The 18,482-nt window shown below is 41.0% G+C and overlaps 1 protein-coding gene across 11 annotated transcripts in view; it reads right to left on the bottom strand.

Annotated features, from left to right (window-relative positions):
* Positions 1-540: 540 nt before the first annotated feature.
* LOC307027590 (lysyl oxidase homolog 1-like) overlaps positions 541-18,482 on the bottom strand; it is a 238,128-nt gene continuing 220,186 nt past the window's right edge. For 10 of the 11 annotated variants that reach the window (XM_079662514.1, XM_079662516.1, XM_079662515.1 and 7 more), the window contains 6 exons: positions 11,046-11,154; positions 9,898-10,035; positions 5,267-5,423; positions 4,634-4,729; positions 4,274-4,389; positions 541-2,973 (listed from right to left, as the gene is read on the bottom strand). In XM_079662514.1, the coding sequence (XP_079518640.1) occupies positions 2,967-2,973; positions 4,274-4,389; positions 4,634-4,729; positions 5,267-5,423; positions 9,898-10,035; positions 11,046-11,154 (623 nt within the window). In that variant the 3' untranslated portion in view covers positions 541-2,966. Of the gene's footprint in view, positions 2,974-4,273; positions 4,390-4,633; positions 4,730-5,266; positions 5,424-9,897; positions 10,036-11,045; positions 11,155-14,644; positions 16,284-18,482 lie in introns of those variants that run through there. The other variant, XM_079662511.1, reaches the window with a different exon arrangement.

Here is an 18,482-nt window from a genome sequence, read left to right as displayed (position 1 = left end):
ACGACTTTTCATGCATAACGTGATTGGTCTTTCATTGCGGCCGAAAGAAGTCAGATGAAATGTCAGATGTTAATTAGCAACAAAGCCTTTCTGAAGAGTTATCTAACTGAAAGGATATCTGGCTGTGTGGGGGCAGTGTGTGATCTTAACAAGTGATTTGTAAGGATGTCTACACAGAATATGGAAACATCGCCTGCCACTCACATACTGTATGCACCAGTGCCACCACCCATTTGTCACATTGATTGTTTTGTGTTTGCAGGAATCTGATATGCACTGTTTTTTCCCCTTGTATTCTTAAATGCGAAACCTATACCCGTGTTTGAATCCCGCATGACAAAAATACATCCAGTTCAAAGGAAAATGACTTAATGAATTCAACATATAACACCTAATCTCTTTTGAAAGCGATGAGTTCAGCAACTTGTCACACCTGTCACGCAGCATTGCCTGAGAGTCTACCGGTATTCTGTGTAAATCTTATATGAGGGATCCGGTGCCGTGAGAGTGATGCATATCATTCATATTACATTCAGTGTGCACAGAGGATGTGTACATGTATTTATTGTATATGACAACTTTGACAGGTGTTCATTACAGAATCACAAATATCATCACAACATGTCAAAGACGCTGTATATGTGTCACCTACTCTGGTGCTGTTGTTCCACATGTCAATGTCAGAGTCACATGTTGTTGCATCCTGTCAGTGAGAGCACAGTATGATCGTTAACCCTGCCATGTCGATAAATGCAGATCAAATAAAAACGCTTTTTTAAAACTATTTATGGTGAGCATTTTTCCTGCAATAGCCATTCAACGTATTTAAATACAGTTATTACCTCTCTATGCAGTAAAGTCGTTTGTGTTGTTAGTGGCGGGGTCCGCCAGTCCTGTGATGGATTCAAATTGCCTTCACGCTCAAGAGGAAACAATGCATAACCCAGCAAAATATGGTTTGACGTTTTATCCGTTTAGTCTATTTAAATGATATGATTCCTGTATCAACACAAACCAAATATTCCTACTGCTGCTGGTTTACAAGAGAAGTGCACAAGGGGTGAAACGTGGAGTGGCTTTTGTTGTAATCCAGCCACAGGAAGAGCAATATTACTGAAGCCTAATTTAGCAAAACTATGAACATGTATCCAAAATGTTCCAAACCAGGTGGCACGTTTGGGATAAGGATCAATTTAAACTATAAGAGATAATGGAACAAAAAGGCCCAGTCAGAGTGAGCTGTTGGTGAAAAGTTACTATATGTTCTCACTCAGGATTGAACTCCTGATACTGTGCGCTGCTGCTGCTGCTGCTGGAGGAGAACTTCTAGCCCCTTGTGAAATATGAAATCACATCACGTTGATCCTGGCATCATGGAGAAAGGTCAATTATTGACTGACTTTATTAAAACTTGAGTTTGTTTGGTTTCGACTGTAAACAGATATGCTTGTTGCCCCTTCTGCTGCATTGCTGCCGACAAAGTAGCTGCTCCATGTTTGTTTGATTTAGTATTAAAACCGCACAACAAACCAGGACTGAAATCTTAACGATTCTAACTTTCACTCTTAGAAGATTACTCTTAGTCAATGTCTGCATCCTGCATTGTGTGTTCTTTGATATATTCACCAGATGTTGTGGGTTTTGTGCTGCAACACAGGAAGGAGTGAACCATTTCAACACTCAACAAGAAAGAGCTCAGTCGATTGGAGAGGTAGGTAGAGACGGCTCTCTCTGCATTAAAACACTGAGTATGTAGCAGTAGTGCTTTTTGAATATTTCATATTATCAAGAAAAAATATATAAGTTTATTTACTTTTACAAATAACAGTAACAGGTCAAACTGGATACAACAACATAATAATCCCATCATTCATGCATCAGTGGAATATTTGTATACACATTCTTCAAAAGGTAAAGATGACCGATGTGCCATCCGACCAGTGTTGGTAGTAGAAGAAGAGACCCCAAGACAGTGTAAATATAAAGCGTACATACTGCGAGTCTAGTTTTCTGGAAAGCACCCTTTTTTTAACAGTTGAGTTTCCTGTTTTACTGAAATAAGAAAGAACGAATGGGGACACGACACAAATATGCACGGGTTTAGAGGAGAACAGTGGCCTGTACTGACAGCCTGTTTTTATGTTGACTTATAATTTGATGCAGTTGACAAATGCAAATATGACCTGCTGTCTTCCTCTTGCTGTTAACACAACATTAAACAGAACGTGCCCAGGGAATCACAGTATCCCAGCCTGACCCCCTGAGGCAGTGAAGAGAAAAAACAAAAACTAACACATTGCAGTTCTTCTGAGTCAGTGGGCATCTCTTTCTGTCCCCACAGAGCATGGGTGAATGCACCCAGGAAGACATTGTCCCGTAATGGTATTGGTTGGATCGCGGCTGAACCCTGACTCGTCTGGAACCACTCATTTCATCACTGGCACTGTTTGATGCTTTATTTATAATTCAAACAGAGACACTCTGCTATCATGGGCATCAATGTTTGCGCGTAGAAACAGTAAACACCTCAAAGTCAATGATGTGTCTGATTATAACCAAACCACACTGGAAGAGTGTGAACAAGAAGTTGGTGGAGGAAATACAAAATCTTAGATTGCAGGGATTTCAACTTATCCAATAATGTATGTGTGTGTGTGTGTGTGTGTGTGTGTGTGTGTGTGTGTGTGTGTGTGTGTGTGTGTGTGTGTGTGTGTGTGTGTGTGTGTGTGTGTGTGTGTGTGTGTGTGTGTGTGTGTGTGTGTGTGTGTGTGTGTGTGCATGTCTACCTTAAACCACCACATGCTTTTCAGTGCCAGGTGAACCAGGTTTTTCATGGGCTCAGGATATCGAGACAACACAAAATAGTAAGACAAGCAACATCAACAATGAACCAACAACACATGGATTCCATTCACATTTCAATGGAAGTCAGGGTCCCTCTATAGTGGCAGACCTCCAGCGCCCGATCAAGACCTGTAAATGAACAAAAACATTTGTTGAACTCCATACTAAGAGGAACATTTGAATGTTATTTGATAGATTGTTTATAATGAACAGTGAAAGGTGGTACATACTTCAATTAACTATACCAACTTGTTTTCTCTTATAAATTGATTATGGTAACTAACCAATCCAATTGTAAGTGACCAACAACATTTAGTAAGGAGTTTGCTAAGATAATAGCTATTATTTACTATTGCAAATCGTCCATTTTTCTGTTTCCACAGCGCACAGTTTACAGGGCCAACAGCGGTAGATTCACCACTTGTATTCTTTAATACATTTCTAAAAGCAGTAGCTAATTGATTTCAGGAAGAGGCAGACAAAAGTCAGTCTTCCTTTCCTTAATGGTGACCAGCTATTATGGAAAATCACATTCTCACAGTCAATACTTGCAGGTGACCAATGTTATCAACATGACTTATGTTTTCTAATTACAATTTAATGATGAATTGATGTAATTTATATGTAATGATGATTTGTTTTTAATTGGATGACTACCTTCAAATTTAAATGTCACACCACATTGGGCAGAAAATGCCTGCTAAACTATTACTACCAGGCTGCGGTCATTATTACATACATTAACGGGATTTTTTAAGATATAGGAATAGTTCAAATATAAGATCTTAATGATGGAAATATGGCTCATGGCATCTGCTAATGTAATTATTTTATTGGCATCAGTACCTATCTATTATATTCAGCTGTCATTAAGTCCAAAAATGCTTAGGCAACATATTTTTAAGTGTGTTTCACTGTAACGCTGGAGCTAAGGGAGACCGACTGCAGCACTTGAACCTAATGACGCTTTCCTCACTCTCTACATAAAGTCTTTTCAAGAGGATATGAGAGCAATTCTGAGTGCAATGATACACTCCTTAATAGCGCTATTCAAAAGTTCAACAGCACTACATCTCCCTTTGAGGGAGGATATGAAAGTTTCAGAGGCTATGAATCTTAACTGGAGAATGAGAAAGTTATTCATTATATCATCAAATATTTCAGCCAGGCACCTATTAAGTCCACTAAGTAATTCAAAACACTGTGAGGCACTTCATAAAACTGCATTTAGCGGTTAGCCCCTAAGTAATGCGGTTCAGTGTAACTCAGTGGTGGGAACACGACACACACCCTGAGTTACGCTTTGGCGTTCTATAAAAGCAAAACAATTTCCCAGCTGTTGCAAATTGTGAGAAGATTGCTTCCAGTCAATTATTACCAATCGATAACCAACTATGTGATACTAGTGTGTATATTCTCCGTTACTTACTGTGCTATCTTGCAGTTGGATGCTCTAACAAACCGTCCTGTGTAGTTTATATTACACCTGACCACATTGTTGGTGAAGTCTGATTCCAGCACCAAGAACTTGGGATTAACTGTGAGCTGAAAGAAAAAGGGAAAAAAGGCCAATTACAACACACCATAATCATTACATTGAACAGTGATAGAAGAGGAAGGTATTTGGAATAGATGCCCTTAGGTGATAAAGTGCTAGGACCCAGAGAAATAAAACAACCTAAATACGTCAGTAACTTAATTACTCTTTTATAACTCAGATCAATTTGTTTTGATGGCCCACACCCTCCATGAAATGTGACCTTGTGCTCTCCACGAGCTTGACTCCTACCTTTAGTATGTAGTTTCCAGGCTGGATGTCCGTGATATCGATCCACTGGCAGTCGATATCAGCGTTGTATGTATCGTAGCAGCCCGGGCTCAGACCCTGAAGAAACAGAGGGGAGACGCTCAGGAGGAATACTGATCTCCTCTAACTGTGCCAAGACGAGTAGGCGGTCAAAAAGTTATAACACAAATATATATTAGATTTATTTACAGTAGATACAATTATGTGCACTTGTATATTATATTAGATTGTATATATATATATTGAATGTATATATAAACATATATCATAGAAAATAACAATTTGACTATTATTTTAATAGATGGATTTTCAAAGACACTTACCAAAAGACAACAAATATTTGGACTTCGAGAAAACTGGGATGGGCATTTTCTTTTAACAATCTTATAGCATTTTCTAGACCAAAAGATGAATGGATTAATCTAGAAAATGACTGGACAATGTAAATAATGAAGCACTTCTTGGAGTTGTGCTGCTCTATAATTGAATAACTGCCATGGATGGAAACTGGCCTCGGGGTTGCTAAAGCTTGTGATGAAAAGTAGTCTACCAAGAGTAGAGCTGGTGACCTCCCAATCAAGGTGAAAAACTCCACATATTGTTTTGCTGCGTTACCTGAGTGTGAGTGGTGCAGGCATAGCGCTTCAGGTGACCAAAGTCACAAGTGGTGTCCTCCAGACAGAAACTGGCCTTGTGTCCCTCCGCCACTTTCCGTCCTGTACTGACCTCCAGTAGATCGTAGTGGCTGAACTCGTCCATACTGTGGAAGTGCCTGTCGGAGCAAACAGATTGTGCATGTAGTCAAAGAGGAACAACACACTTAGTTCATTCTGGTGTCATCTGTTATTCATTGTGTGCTTTAGAAACAATCTCTGAGCAGAACTTATTATGCTTTTACTAGGTTTATTAATTACATTGTCATTTTGCCTTCATTTAGCTAATTTAGTTGACTTTTAAGACAAACAGTGGATTTATAGACCCGTTGACCTTTTTCTGCTAACAAGTAATGTTGCACCTTGACTGAACACATCATAAAGTATCAAAGGACACTAATTAATGGCAACAATAAAGTATTGCCGAGGCACGACATTAACACCCTAATGATGTATGAATGTTGTTAATTAGCTTGTATCACTCAGCAAGATCGGAGGTGTGTGAGCGTGTGCACATTTAGATGTGTTTGTACTTGTGGCTATTTGCATGCGTATGTGCACATCTGTGTGTGTTGCCCAGTGTGTTTGTTTGCACAGCTTTAGCAGCTTAGGGAAGCCTGGGTGCATATGGGCACTGATCATCTCAACTGAACTCTGTCAAAGAGCCGGTCCATTTCAAATCATCTGCAATATTACCTGCTGTATGGCTTGGACCGCTCCCAAATGTCAAAGTGACCCGGGATGCTTTTCACTTTTTGCAAGCCTGCTTATTGTGGTCACAACAAAATAAGAATACATTACAGGGATTTATCTGTTGAGTTTACATGTCTGAAAAGTGAACCTTGATGTGCAAATGTCTGAATACTATGGCTGAAAATACCTTTCCAGAAACATTAGCAAACTTACTTTTCTATAGCTCATTGAAAGCACTCAATAAACGACAGGATAACTGGCTCGCTGTTGGTGGTGCATACACAAGCAGAATAGTTATGGATGGCAGTGGGTGTGAACATGAAGCATTTCCAGACATGACATCATTTGTCACAGCCACAATAAATAAAGTAGCATAGCAACCAACATTCTGGTCTGCATAACTCAGGTGTCAAAGGTCCTACTGTGTGTACAATTGTATTTGACAAGAAAGCTACATAGTTAGCAGTCTAACTTAGCAATGCACCTTAATGAGGCTCAGAGGAGGTGTTTATCAGTATAACATAATACCACCACAAATTACAGTTCAACCTGCAAATGAACAGAGTTAAATCAATGTTGATTCAATGTTAACAAAAGCTGAGCTTGACAAGCATTTAAAGTGTCCCCAATTAAAATTCAATGTAAAAAGCAATATACAGTATTACAGTAGTAGGAATTGGTGTTTTATCAATGGGCCATTTTTGTCATATGGAATACATGAACAAATGTTTTGGAAATATTTTTGACACAGCTTTATTCATCGTGTAGTGAAGGCCAGCAGGAATTTACTGTATGTATGTGTTAGTTGACCTGTCTTCCCATAGTGTTAAGAGGCTGTGCCTGAGAGGTTGAACTCTCTTATTTGCATAAAAGGGGTTTAACTTCATGTTGTCAAAATTCCTTATCAATAAATAACAAAGTTTAGCAACTTTTAGCAAGGACAAAATGTCCCCAATCCAACACAATTGACAACAACCGTTCTAATACTAAATTGATCCCAATAGCTAAACTCTTTATATTTTAGATACAAAAATCAATATGACAATATTCCCCAAATTACAGTTTGAAATTACAAATGTAATTCCACCTTTTTGTAGTTATTGAACGTTTTTATTTCCATTATCCTTTGATTGTTTATTTGCTTTATCCAGTATATTTAATTGCTGTTGGCTTACGTCGTTGCAGTGGGCGATGTAAGCACTGAATCTTACACATTCAGACCAACTCAGACTATATAAATATTGCCTTTCGCCTTGCTTCATGGCTAATGATTCCACGTAGCGACAGCTTTTACTGGAACACTCATTAAAGATTGAAGGAAATATAGGTACTTTCCCCTAATGGAGCCAGTGACCATTCAAGGACTCATTCTTTCCAAAGGAGAGGCGACTAATTATGAGCTGCTACCAGGTAGAAACCTGTCAGTTAATATCAGCTGCCGAACACTGTATGCATTGAGACTAGGGCATACATTACTGTTCTGTCTCTGTTAACATGCAAATGTACATGGCAGAGAATACAGGCTTATTTTATGTGGGCCACGAAAGCACGCATGCAATTTTTTCAATACGTGTGACAGTATATCTGATCACATGTATATAAAGGAGGGCCTTGAAGGTTGAATAACAGTCTTTGTTGGCGTTCCCCAAACTGGCATTCAATTCAGTGGCTTGAGATGATTATCTACAGCATGATGATTATCAACCATATATGTGTGTGTATGTGTGTGTGAAATAGAAAGAAAGGGTGCGGGGTGCAGAGAAAAAGACAGAGAGTGGGAGGTGCTGGATTACGAGGTGCCTGGAAGGGACCCTCGATTTTTCTGGATCCCCTCGCCGACTATGTCAACTACAGAGAATGCAGTGTTGCAAGAACACATAGAGTATTTAACTAGAATAATTTGTAATCGTAGTATACATAACATTCCATTCCTTCTTCGAAGCCATGAGTCATTTTCCACTGGTGTTGCCACAAACAAGACTTTTTCTCAGATCACAGCTTGGGTTGCTGTAAATTACAGGGAACTTAAGTCTTTGAGAAGTACTTAGCAGTGGCATGACATACACCGTTCACAATGTGCAAGCAGGATATGAATACAAATGTCCAAGCACCTGCACAAATAGCAGCCGTGATCTCTGACCACAAAGGTCACATACTTTCATACAGTTATGCCGTAAGGGACCGAGACAAACATAGTTGAAGAACTTTATAATTAACTTATGCGTGATCCCCACAAAAACTCCTACAAAAATAAATACAGCATTATAATGACTCCCACTTGTTTCCTGCACTGATTGGCATAAACAAATATGTTCTACATGGATTTCGTTGTCCTCATTTGTGCAAAAACATACAGAATTCCAACATTTTCTTGGCACCATGATACTCAAGAGAGGCTTTTCCCTTCCCTTCTTCTATTACTCCAGAGAGAAATATAAGGGTGACTGTAATGAAAAGCAAGACTGTCAACTCCACGGCTTCTTTAACAGAAATGTAGGGCAGGAAAGTTTATTGTGAGAATCTGGGCTAGAGATTTTCTTCCCCTAAAGAGATTTCTTTGTTAACAAACACTATGTCCCAGTAACCCATATCCATCATACTTTAGCAGCTGTGTGATTTGGCGCCACAGATTGACGGGAAAACTGCATTGATTTGCCATTGTCGAATGATTGTCTTGGCTTTCCGCCTCCTGGGAACCACTGTGCGAATGCAGACTGATGTCAAACAGCAACAACACAGCCAATCTCCTAACGGCCAGTCAACATTCCTCTAAGATGAGGGTAGTAAAGCAGAGCCTGGCACTATCGTCAGTGGGCGAACTACTGTAGCTGAAATTCAGATAAAATGCAGTCTATGGAATATAACGCCATCAAACACTGACGATAACCCCAAAATCACCTCATCAGCAGTCCCCCGGAGCCACGACTGGCAAGTACAACTGAAATCTGTTCACCATGAAAGGCACAATGAGAAATTAACTCGCTAAATTGATCAAACCCACATGTCTATACACCATTATGGAGTATTTTATCGTTTTTATATTATTTCACACATGGTTGGCTCGCTAATCAACTCCATAGGTTCCTTTTAAGACTACAGAATCATGTGTGTGCTTTCTCGGCTAACCAATGCAAGGCTTGTCTTTTCATGCTGCATATCCCTGTAGGGCACACTATGGATCTAATAGGGCTCTATGACAGCTAATCTGCATTTATGTCTGGCCAAATGACATTGCCATGTGCCACATCAACTTATTGGACATGAACTCAGTGCTCTGTTGATCCATTCTGTACCAACAGCATCTAGTACAAGCATGTCCGCATAGCGAGAGATGACGAACAGCTAGATTGCATTTCAGCAGTCAAAAGAAAACGATCCCTCATAAGTTGCAGAGGTTTCCTTCATTTCTTCCCTTTTAAGGCACTTTTCCCTAAGCAATACAATGGTTTTAGGACATCGGGTATGATATGCTGTAGAGATTGAAAAGCCCCCTGAGGCAGATTTATAATTTTCTGATAGCGGGCTATTTAAATAAAACTTACTTGGATGTACTCTGTGTCTTTGCTCATCCGGATCAGCCCAGAATTGCAAATCGTCATCCATCATAATTCAATACATTAATGAAATATGACTCATATGCATGGAATGTATGTAACAAATTCAGCTACATCATGCATTTCACTATTAGATCTGACAATCTGTCTCTTTTGTAATAGTGGAATAACCTTTTTAATGGGAAAGATGATCAGCATAAACCAGTCTACAGACATTTGTTCCAAAAAAAATCAAATTGAGCTGACATTAATGTGCCAAATAGCTGGATACTGCAACAGCTAATACCACAGAGACAAAAGCCCATTTATCTGATTGGGTGAAATCTGTTTTTGTATCGGTACTTACTGATGACAGCTATGCCACTCCCAGGTATGACGTGGCCTGTTAGGCATGAAGTCAGCAGTCCCCTTGTTCTTCACCCTCTGTGGGAATCGCAGCAGGACCCTTACATCGTAGTCGGTGATCTCAGGCCCATAGGCGGAGCTGGATAACGGACACATACACCAGGACCAAATCAGTGAGGGGAACAGCACAAGTTGCTTAAAAAAGAATGTCGTCATGCCTGTTTCTCATTACTAAGACAAGGAAAGAAAACAGGAGTGGGACTGGACAGTACTGAAAGCAGAAGCATATCTACTTAATCATTTATTCTACAGATTACAACCATCTCTCCAAATACACTGACTCAACATGAGGAGATTCTGTCGCACAATTCACTTTTACTGAGGAACAACCTCGAGTTCACAATACCACTGAAGATCTAAGCCATTCATCTTGCGGCTGTTGTTGACATTGGAGTGTATTGCAAATTACAACAGCCCATCTGTCGGTGATTGCTGCAAACTCAGACAGGATATGAAAGGGCTTTGAGCGATGGCTGTGCTTGTGATGGGAAGAGGGCAAATAGAGTAGCCGTGGGGACTGCACACTTTCACAATTTCAATAGTGTCTTTAGTGCAAAGGGCCTAGGTTTGAGGCTCAGGGGATGCCATCCACCAACACAGAGAAATGAAAGTAACAACAGTCTGTTTCCCCAAAGGTGACCAGGATTCAGTTCTAATGTTGTGCAGTTGGTACATTTTTTAACCGTATATTCCTGTGGCTACGTTGCAATTGTGGATGGTTCACTTGCTGGGTAATGCTACCCAAAGGTAAAACAGCTTATAAATGATGTTAGTCTTTCATAAAAACTATTCTCTGTAAATGCACGGTCTAAAGCAGGGTTAAATATGGACAGGACACAGGGGGCTACATTGTGTTGTTTAATATACCTCAATTGGATATCTGTATGTGTGCTTACCACTGAGCCACAAACCATTATTAGCACATTCAATAACAACATTTATGACATTATAGCTTTAACATGAAAACAGAACCCAAAGGGACACAAATATTTGTGATACCATGACATTAGATTGAACCCATTAAGAAACTAAATACATGCATGAATAAATAAACACAGGCCAGCAAAGGACATACAGAATTGTGTTTACCTTGAAAGACATTTTTCTTCAGCAGCACAGCGGAGAGAATACATGTGGGCTCTCTGGATGTATGTGGAAGCCTGGACATAGTTTGGATCAGGAACAAGGTCAGGCAAACCTGTAATGGAAGACACAATGCTCACCATATATTGCCTTACACTCAAAGTTACTCCGAAAAGAACAAGTCATTTTCTTGGAAATCAAACAAACCTGCTTCAAATGGTGAAAATAAAAGAGTGATTACTAATTGTTTTAGACTCAAACAAATAAAGCATTGTTAAGATTTACTTTAATGATCCAATGATCTGATAAGCATCTCTTTTCATTGCAGCCATTCCTGTCATTGCCAGTGCAAAGCCCAGAAACAGAGGCACTCATTTTTTTATTAATTGAGTCTTTATGGTGATACTTATTGGGGGATAGCGTGTCACATGGCCACCAGATCAAGAGTGGGGCACTAGAAAGAGAGCCTTAGGCCACTGATAACGGATCCTTTCAGATTATTATCACGGTTTTCTAATAACACTTTTGCTTAATAGGCCTGCCAGACACGGATGAGAGAGCATAAGAGTTGCAAAAAGGAAAAACTTGTATACCAATAAGTGTTTTCCTAATGATTTGTTCTTCCATGTGCAGTTGTGCACTGATCTTTATGCAAACATGTCACTTCATTGTAACCGTAAAATAAAGAATGACTAGGATGCATGTAAGATGACTAGGATTCCTGATCTACAGTATCACAAGAGAGGTTGTTGCAATGCAGTCTGTGTTTTTCAGACTTTGGATTTTGCCAGTCTGTCTCTCGTGACAGAGATGAAGAGATACAGCTAGAGAGCCAGACAGAGAGCCAGAAAGGGAGAACGTACGCGCCAGGGCAAAAACAACAGGGATTTCAAAACACTGCTGTTTTGTAAAGTGCACCACTGACCAGGTCTGTCACAAACCTGAGGAACAAATAACAACGCCAGGCCTGACTTGTCACAGTGAATGTCTTTCTCTCCATTTCCCACTAAAGGCCAAGCCAGCAAGGGTCTCTGGCAATTGCTTATCACCCCTCTTTGTTAAGTTCACAGGCCAGACACACTTTCATTTGAGCTTGTTAAAGTCAAACATCTGACCTCTAAGTCTAGAAGTAATAATTCAATCCTACAAATAAAGCAATATGAAATGATGAAATATTGCAGTTGTTCCTATTTTGGATCAACATGAAAGGCTTTAGATACAGTCTGTTTATGGCAACCAGATAGGAAGTTGCCTACCTCCCCAGCTGCAAGTCGAAATAAAAGCTTTGCCTTTGTGGGCATTGTGTAAAACATCCTATATGACAGCTCTCTCTAAGTCAAAGAGAGGGGGGAGCTTCCTGGGGTAGGCTATGTAAACCCTGTAAGTCCAGCGCATAACGCAGAGGTTTTCTGAAAGCACTCACAACCTCGTTTTTTTCTCCTCACCCTAGGAAGGCTTTGTTCTCTGCCTCCTAATCTTTTGAAATGCGAAAATTGGGTCTCTTTCAGAGGGATAAAGTGTATTGAGAAGCCAAAGCTGATCAGCTCTCGGCAGCATGTGACAAAGCCACACATTACACTCTAAGTGGGGCAAGGAGAAAGGAAACTGAATCTTGTGGTGCTTTTTATACCATCTAATAAAGCATAACAAAAGACATGAGGGCTCCCTCTCCAGACACTCCTGCTTTAAGCTATTGGCGGTTAGCTGCAGGAGACTGATAGATTAGAATACTTCATGTTCATTGAGGTCAGTTTAAAAAGGAAAATCACAACAGCGTTCAATAATTACATTTAGAGTATATCACAGCCACTTTTGCCTGGTAGTATTTTTTACTCTTTGCATTATTTTATAATACAGCTCTGCCTTAATGAACTAATCTTACGTCTAATCACTCTCACCTATGACTGTGTGTGGCTTTGTCAGGGAATATGAGAGTGTGGGTAGAAAGGGCAATTGGTCTTGACAATATGCAAACTTCTTCGTCCCGTATTTACCATCATACATGTCTTAATACAAAAACAGCAAGATTACTGCTTTCAGAAACTACACTCAAGGTGTGCATACATTTACCAAGGCTGCACAGTGTAAGGTCCCTCCAGCAGCGACTGGACTAGAGTACTACCAACCCTCAGTAAAATACCCTTCTGAACTGATCGGATTCATCCCCTTGAATAGAATCTCAAACAGAACTCATTGTTTTAAGAATATCCTTCATCAGTTTGCCCGATAAGGAATGAGGGGGATCGACAATGTCTGACACATATGGTGTTTCATATGTACTTTACTTCCTTACAACACAATGGTGGCTTTAAAAAGGTTTTAAAATAAATGAATGAATATGGTTAATATATATGCCTGTGTAGTTACTTTAGCTTTAGGTGAATTTTAAACGTGTAGATCACAGTAGTCATGATTAAACTATAAAAGCCAAAATGACTTGCCATAAAGCAGTGCAATATAAATGTGAGTTATTCAACAGCTATCAATAGCTGAATATTTATCACAATGATTACTGTCTCACTATGGCATCTGCACACATGCTTTCTGTACTGTATGGCTCCAAGCTTTATAGTTTCTGATAGAAACTGCAGCACAAAATACTGAGTAGTATAATTTAAACTAAAGTAAATCTTCATTATTAAGAGTCAGAGAAGTCTTTTGGAGGTACTTATTTTCTCTCAGCTCAGAACATAGAAACACTTCTCATGTTTGCATTCTTTTCTCAGCATTAACAATGAGCTTTCTACTTCATAGTACCTTAAATGTTTAAGTGAATATATGCTATCGTCACTCATACTTGCCCTAATAATTCAGACTAAGTATTTCTTGGATTTTGAAGAAGCAATGGACCCCATTACAGGGACTTTCCATGTTCCCCCTCCCCCTCAGGGAGTGGTGAAGTACTGTATCCCCCTCCCTAGTTTTCCCTCTGGTGTCCTCAAGCCCAGGACGCAGCCAGACCCCACCAACACCCCCTGATACCAGACCCCCAATGAGGTCACCACCACCATTACCCAACTCCGCACACGGCGTCAACGAGTCAACTTTTGTGTAGCACAGAACTCCCCACAGAAAACACAGTGGTTCCTGTGTGTGCTCTTACTACACGGGCAGGGCTTCGCTCAACACCTGGTTTCAATAACTATACAAGTGGGAAAAGATGAACCTTGTGTCCAATTTGGTGTATTTGTAAACTGGAGAACAGGCTGAATTGTAAGCAGCCGTTTCATTCTGTTTGCTGGAGATATCTGATCTAATGTAAGAAGAATACTGGAAAAAAGATGACTACAGTATGTGCTTAAAGGAAATGTAAACGTTGTATTCCCCTCAGTTGAGGTTAGGGTCTACACATTTTATATTCATGTCTCAGCATCAGACATAAATCTGATCAAAAACAGAAATACCTTTGGGAGAATCCCTACAAGTGAACATGTGTCTCCTCTTTCCACTGAAAATGTTAAATATTGCAGATGCCGACTTTTCTTCAAACACATGATTCGAAATCTCCCATCCACATTTCACAGCTTCTACTGATATCTTCAACATTTCAAGTAATGGATACATTGTGGTAGTTCACAAAACCCAAACCATAAAGCTTACCATACCTCTCTGTTCTGGCCGGTACACACTCCCGACATTTACGTTGGGGTTCTCGATGCCGGAGTTTGGAGAACTTCTGGCTTGAGGAATGGGCTGCGCCACAGGAGGCTGGGGTCTTCCAAATGGAGGAAGCTGCTCATACTGAGGGCTCCTGATTTGTGGTTGACCAGCTGCTCCTGTCCTGTCCACTATCACAGGAAATGCCTGGTTGAATTCGGGGGCAGGGACAGCAGGTGCAGCAGGTACAGCCTGACCAGTCTCCGCATTGAAGATACTGTGGGAGTATCTGTGGTCCAGACCATCTGCAAACGGTGGTTGGGCAGGCTGGGCTGCACGGGCAGGTTGGGCTGCACGGGCAGGCACCACAGGATTTGGCCCATAGCCATAAGGCTGGTAGTAGCGGTAGCCATCTTCAGAAACATCAGAAGGAGAGCCTGGGAACACTTGGGGCTGACCACCACCATACCCTCCTCCAGTGTACCCGGGTCCAGTACCATACCCTCCTCCAGTGTACCCGGGTCCAGTACCATACCCTCCTCCAGTGTACCCGGGTCCAGTACCATACCCTTCTTGAGTGTACCCTGGTCCAGTACCATATGCTCCACCGACATATGCTCCCCCACCAAATCCTCCACCGGCAACAGGCTGAAAAGGTGGCTCGTAGCTCCTGACTGGCCCTTCTACAAAACTAGGATCATAAGGTACTTGTTGGAAAGGAGGTTGTTGAGGAAATGGGTTTTGTGGGTAGGATTGTATAAAAGAAGATTGAGAAAAGGATGATGATGATGATGACGATGAAGAGCCTGTGGATGGCCTGAGGCGAGTGCCAGTGGATCCTTGGAACTGGCCGCCCCCTGTGCTGCCTGCAGTTTGTCTCCAGTTATCAGGAACTTGTCCAAAGCCAAAAGGATGCCTTGCCTGGCCACGGACAGTCTCAGAGGACCCTCTTGATGGAGCTTGTCGGCGGACATTGCCTCCCTGAAGTCTACGCGAAGAGCGTGGCTGAGTGTCTGCCACAACCACCCTGGGACCTCTTTCCTGGGCCCCTGCAGGTACGTATTCAGTTCCACTGTTCAGCAGGCTAAACAGTCGTCCATTGTTCTCCCACTGAATCATCTGCCTCCAAGGGTTGGCAGAGCTGTCCTGTCCCCGGCCACGACTCTGGCTCTCCCCCTGAGTCTGTGTGGCAACCTGAGCCTGACCCGAGCCCAACAGGAAGAATACCAAACATGCCACAACAGTAGGCAACATACTGGCTCTAAAGATGCCTCAGCTTACCACACAGGAAAAAACCCAACAGCTCAAACTCAAACCACCTGTAGCTCTGTCAATAAAACATGTGTATCCTCTTCCCGCGGGTACAGCTTTTGTGGGAGTCTTGAGACAGAGGCAGGGTTGAATAGTAAGCTTGGATTTGAGTGCATCTGCAGATCTTTGGTGGGAGCAGTAGAATAGTTTGAATGTGCATTCAGGAGCAATCACACCCAGGAGAGCAAAAGTGGGCTTCAGAAAACCCACTGCTGGTGTTACCGTCTGTTTCTGCTATGAGAATATGTCCTGACTTCTTGTCGGTCTGCTGGCTCTCCTGTCAGTAGACTGAGCATTGCTCTCTGCCTCCTGGAAAGAAGTGACTGTGCACTGCAAGCTTCTATTTGCCTGATTGCTTACAATGGGTTGTGAAAAAAGAAAATCTGAAACTTTTTTAAGGAGAGGTCCCACATGGCCCTAGTGCGAGTGATGTTTCCTGGCCTGCAGCAGCCAGGGCTCCATGAAGCTTCCAGAGTCAACATTACCGCCTGCAAAGGCATTCAGACATGTAACACATCTCACTTTGCCTCACAAGGGCTTTGCTTTCTCTTCTCATTATGTACAGTATGCACATATGTAGTTACAACATGAACATGAGGTGTTTCAAAGTCTTGTTATGTTTATTCATGGCATTAAAACCTTTAAAAGTATCACACCCAAGTGCAGTTGGGAACACATTATGTCATAGAACCATAGTAACACAGTTTCTAACAATATAAAACAAGATTTTAGACTTCATCCTACTGTTAAACCTTTTATAAATCGATATCACTGTACAGTAATGTGACGTTTGCAACACATGAGCAGTTATAATGGACATGTTTTGTGTTTATACTTATTTATGGAATGTCAAATGGAAGTCAATTACATCCCCACCACCTCTCTCCACCCATCATTCCCATTGCTGATTGTTGTTTACCGAATGCACAAAAGACAAGCATACCTGCAAACAACACTGCAAACAACTGTGCTTTTGTGTGTGACCCTCATTTACACAAATGTTCTGAGAGAAAAGTCATTAGAAAAACACATTCATGTGGGGATTCAAAACAGCTTGCTTACTGCCTGCCTCGATAGAGTGAGTGCACGCAGACAGAATCAGATTTCCCCCTGTTATCAAAGTCAGCAGTTTGCAAGGTATTTTCCTTGGCATGGGGCAACGGCCGCGATGTGCGACAGACCAAAGAAAGAACAACATTCCTGTAGCACTCAACATTCACATTGCCTCTCTGAAACAGGATCCAGAGAAACAACCTGATGCACACATGCTGATTTCAATTTGCGCCCTCTCCAACAAACAGGCAAATTCCACAAGAGAAGCTACATCATGATCACTCCTGCACAATGGAATGCAGTGAGAAGTCTTCAGGGAAAATGGCTGGCCGTGAGAGTGTAGCAGAGTGCATCAAAATGAATATGACACCATTACGATGTATGAATATCTCATATGGGTCTATGAATGACTCATTTGTGGACACATTTATAATAGACTGACACATTCATGATTAAAGATCATTTTTTACCAAGTAGCCCTCATCATAGTACACCACCTTATGTACAATTTCAAAGAGACAGGGCTTTGAAGTACATCTCTCCAGGTAGTTTTTAACATGTTGCAGTGATACCTTATGAGGGGACTTTCCTTGAATGTGACACAAAATGGAGAAATTCCTTGAGGAGGGACAGTGTTACATTATTCTGAGTTTACACTGTCTCACTTTGTTCAGTGCTTTTAAAAGTATTATTCTTCCTGTGTTTCGGATCAGTCTTGTTTATCACCCCGTACTCTTGCATTTGTTTTACATCCCTTTAAACTTTTTTTTTTCTACCCCGCTGTATTAAGCTTGAGGTTTTATTTCTTAATTACAGATTGATCCCAGGGGCTTTCCTTTGAAAGGGCAGAAATGGCTGTTTTAAAGAGGCAGACCAACAGAGAGCCTCAAAATGCCTTGAAATGCTTTTGCTGAAACATTCCATAGAGATTAGTCTAAGTTGTGAGGCAAGGTTGGTTGTTTTTGTGAGACTGCTGTGTGTGTCTCCTTTCTGCTGGAAACACCTTGTACTCTGTGAAGTTTGGTGAAAGAACGCATTGATCTGAGTGACTATGCAGCACAGAAGGGAAGCCCAGGGAGTAGGTACCCTGCTGAGAGCAACCTTTAGCTGCAGAATCAAAGATAGGGATGCTCTTATATTCTTAGAACTACATTCATCTTCTGAGTCAATGGAGGTACGGATAGAAGTTCTCCTGTGTGATGTTAAAACCAACTTATCTGGGTTTTCAAATGGAGAATCTTTATGGATTCAATATTTTGGACAGAAATTGAATACAAGTCTAAACTGAGATAATATGTTTGCAACAAGATGAAGACAAATGATATCAGTGTTGCCAGACAACTAGGACCAAACACAATCTTGTTATCAAACTGACACGTTTTTTTTTAACAGATGTTGAAAATGCTTTTAATAAGGGAAGATATAACTGTGATCTGTCAAAAGAGATGCCTGTTCTCTCTGGAAACTGGTTTTGCGCAGTGC

Source organism: Notothenia rossii, assembly GCF_949606895.1.
Source record: "Notothenia rossii genome assembly, chromosome: 2".
Taxonomy (NCBI): domain Eukaryota; kingdom Metazoa; phylum Chordata; class Actinopteri; order Perciformes; family Nototheniidae; genus Notothenia; species Notothenia rossii.
Note: the sequence above shows the minus strand (reverse complement) of the source record. Positions and strands in the feature narration are given on the sequence as shown.